We start from the raw sequence: 3,606 nt of genomic DNA, 5'->3' as shown, positions 1-3,606 counted from the left end.
TGGTTACCTTTACATCACTGAGGGTTTAATTACTGCTCAGCGAGCCACACAGGTGCCTCACTGGGGACCAGACGGATAAAATCAGGTGAGACTGAGCGAAAACAAAAGGTTGCCAGTCAGCTGAGCTCAGACATTATAAACTCGCCTGATTAATGTGCACCGTAACGAGAACAGATCTGTACCGACATGAGAGAAACTGCGTGTGCCTGTGAAGAAGAAGGCGCCGGTGTTGTAGGTGGGAAACAAAGGTTCCTTGGATGAGTGGGAAGCGGAGCGCAGTGGGTAAGTGACTCTCTGATCTCTTTTACGTTTGTGATGATGGAGCGCTGTGTGTTACTCTGTGTACAGTCCCAGCAGGCCCGCTCGCCTAGAAAAGAGTTCACTTAAGCATGCATAGCTGTCTTCCACAGGTCGCTTTCATTCACTAAAATGCTTAGTTTGGCTCTAAAAGTCGACTTTCTGTTCTCATTGCATGAATGTGCTGATGACTTATTGAAGAAAGGCTTTCAGGTTGCCATGGACCGATTCAAAGGGGACCCGGTGTGCTAAGCAACAGTCCCCCACTGAGTGTGTGTGGCTTACCTCGTCATTGTCCCGTGCGAGACACAAATATAGAAAAGCAAAGCGCCAGTAAAGCTACACAATTCTACTGATTCCTTTCATAAATCACAGATCAAATGACATCAACAAATGTTACAGACTGTCAGTGTGTCTGACCAAAAGGTTTTACGCCTTAAAGTAAAGTATTGTGTATTTCCTTGTATCATTTTTATGGTATATACAGTGCCGTGGGAAAGTCTTGACTGTGCCATGATTGCTTTACATTTTGATACCAAGGAGCCAGAGTTCTTGTAATTTTTAAAGTTGACTTGAGCAGTATTTCTCCACAATTTCCAAAGGTCATGTTCAGTCCAGTCCTTATACCTGACCATTTCCAGAGGAGTGGTTTTGTATTAACCTCTTAACACTCACCTGTGAACCACTCAAGTCTAAAACGTATCTAACTCGAGGGATGAACGGTTTTTGTGTCTACACATAACAGAAAACTTAAAACATAAAATGGCGTGGTTTTTGTGAGTGAGTCTCAAAGACCTATCAGCCCAAAGCTTTGCATATTTCAGCATGGTGTGCAGTGTGTCCTCAAAAAATCTGAGGAAACTGGGCAAAAGAAGAAGCAGCAGGTCTAAAAAAAACTATCTACAGCAGATGCTGTTCAAACCTTCTGTGTATTACAAACAACCAATTACAAGAAAGTTGCCTTAAAGAGAGAGGCACTAAAAATGGGTTGTTTTTGTCACAGGATGAACAGCGGGGCTGCACTTAAGTATAAGAAAAAAAGCATTATTTAAAATATAAATTATGCAAAGCTACTGTAGTAGAATCCAAGAATCAGAAACTGTGGAAATGAGCATAACAGTTTCCCTGAATTTGACTTCTGGCAGCAGCTTCTCATTGCAGACAACCTTATCAATCTTCACATCTAATGACAGGAAAGCAAAGCAGGGCATTTCCCAAAAAGTCTTCTTCCCATAAAGATTTTATTTGACTCTAACACAGCCACGGTGTTAAAATGCTGGGCTGCTGTGTCAATTCAACACACCTTTTGAAAAGAGTCTTTGTGTTAGAGATCCACTTAGTTGATTTAAAATTACACTTCCATGAAGTAGAAGAAAGCCGGTAAAAGCCAGCCCAACAAAAACGCTGGGTCTTACATCACCCTGAGTTCAGTATGACATCACTCAGTAAATAAATAATGACTTCTGGCTCGGTACACGCAATCTGTTTGCAACACAAACCGCTTCCCCTAAGTGCCTCCAAATACAGTAATTTTGATACCAACATTTCTTATGTTTTCTTAATTTAAAAAAAAAACCAGCTGCTTTGAATGACTGAAGTGGAACAAGCCTGAGCTGGGAAAAGACGACGTGCTCTGACAAACACACACACCCACAAATGGAGAAATCTTAGAGTGACTGATTACTTCCTTTCCCGACTATTTTGTATATTTTTCTCTGACTGTGTGTGTGTGTGTCTGTGCTATCTAGCACGCACTCAAGGGCAAAGGTGATTGTGAGTAAGTGAGGGGGGTGGTGGATGGTGGATGTGTGAGCGGTTAAACGGATGAATGCTATGACTCATGGGCCGTGGAATCTGTTCATGAAAGTTAAAGAAACAAAGGATCTTTGGGGGAGCAGATCCTGATGTTTCTGTCTCACGGAAAGTCGACATGAAGTTTATGTTGATCATGTTTTCTCTCTACAGAGTTTAACATCTTTAGCTAAAAACTCATCCCCGACTTGCCTCTCGCCAGTTCTTCTACATCCACCCACTCCCACACCATGTCAGGGCATGTTGCCCCAGTGCCGCAGAAGGGGGATCCCGCTGCTGCTTCCGTGCCCAGCCGTGGCTCCGGTCCAGGGGAACCCATGGATGTGGAATGCCCCATCTGCTACCAGGAGTACAACTGCTACAACAAATGCCCCCGGATGTTGGAGTGTCTCCACGTTTTTTGCACTGAGTGCCTCCAGAGGATCCAGCTCTGCCCCCCTGACGCCCACAGCCCACAAGCCATTCCTTGCCCTCTCTGCCGCCATCTGACCCCACTGGAAACCGGGGATGCCCTCACCTTACCCTGCAACTCCCGCATCCTGTCCAGGCTGCCCCCCGGGGCCTTCCACCTGCCCATGACTGTGACCTCGCGGATGGCTACAGTCACCCAGAGAGTGGTGCTCTCCATGGAGGGCAACAGCAACAGGGACACCCGCTTCATCATCTTACCCACCGTCAGCCTGCGGGTGCAGCAGATGCACCCCGAAACCCCTTATGGCACAGCGCCTGGCCTGGTGGGCGAAGAGGAGATCATACAGCAGAGCAGGAAGACGCTGTTTTGTGTACAGATCCTGGCTGTCATCTTCTGGGTGCTGTTTGTGATCACTTGTGTGTTCGGGGTGGTGTTTGGGCCACATTTCCTGAACAGGAAATTTTAGAGTTACAGAAATTGTTTGCCAGTCTTTTTCTATTAACATGCTTTTTTAAGTGTACTTAGCATTCACCCTGTAATCAAATTAAGTTTTTACTTATTAGAGCTGCTCCTTTATTCAAAAGGGGTTGCTCCAGAAGACAGCTCTGCATATGGGATTTGGTAGAATTTTTTTGTGTTACAGTGGATACCCTTCCTGACACAACTCCAAAGGAGTTTGTGTCTCCTCCTGATCTTGAACTGGTGACCGTTCACATTCAAACTACTACACTAGAGTCCAATCCTTAAATGTGTCCTTACTGAATGCCTTAAGTACAGATTTTTAATCAGTGATAGCTTGATAAAGCGTGCCCCCTAGTGGTTAATAGGGAAACAACCAAACCCTAAGGTTTCTTTAATCGTTCTCATCATGCTTGTTATGTTTGATAATATCATTTTGCAGCGGCTGATTCTGCTGCCAAAGAATAAATTAAATGAGGTCCTCAGTCCTTACATCAGTCCTTTACTTTGTGCAGGGTGTGCACATGTTTGGAAATCAGTGAAAGTGGCCTAACTTTAATAATCTACTTGAGAACGCACATGTATTTATTTCATCAGTGTGCACTCATTTCTCTCACCTGTGATGT

At 44.6% G+C, this 3,606-nt stretch overlaps 1 protein-coding gene across 1 annotated transcript; it reads left to right on the top strand.

The window, feature by feature from the left end:
* Positions 1-221: 221 nt before the first annotated feature.
* LOC309703333 (E3 ubiquitin-protein ligase RNF182) lies at positions 222-3,171 on the top strand. Its single transcript, XM_082528119.1, has 2 exons — positions 222-282; positions 2,263-3,171. Exon 2 carries the CDS (start codon positions 2,340-2,342, stop codon positions 2,985-2,987), a length of 648 nt encoding a protein of 215 aa, XP_082384245.1. The 5' UTR covers positions 222-282; positions 2,263-2,339; the 3' UTR covers positions 2,988-3,171.
* Positions 3,172-3,606: the final 435 nt, after the last annotated feature.

This window comes from Aulonocara stuartgranti (assembly GCF_965226115.1).
Source record: "Aulonocara stuartgranti genome assembly, chromosome: 3".
Lineage (NCBI taxonomy): Eukaryota > Metazoa > Chordata > Actinopteri > Cichliformes > Cichlidae > Aulonocara > Aulonocara stuartgranti.
This window is presented reverse-complemented; position numbering and strand designations above follow the sequence as displayed.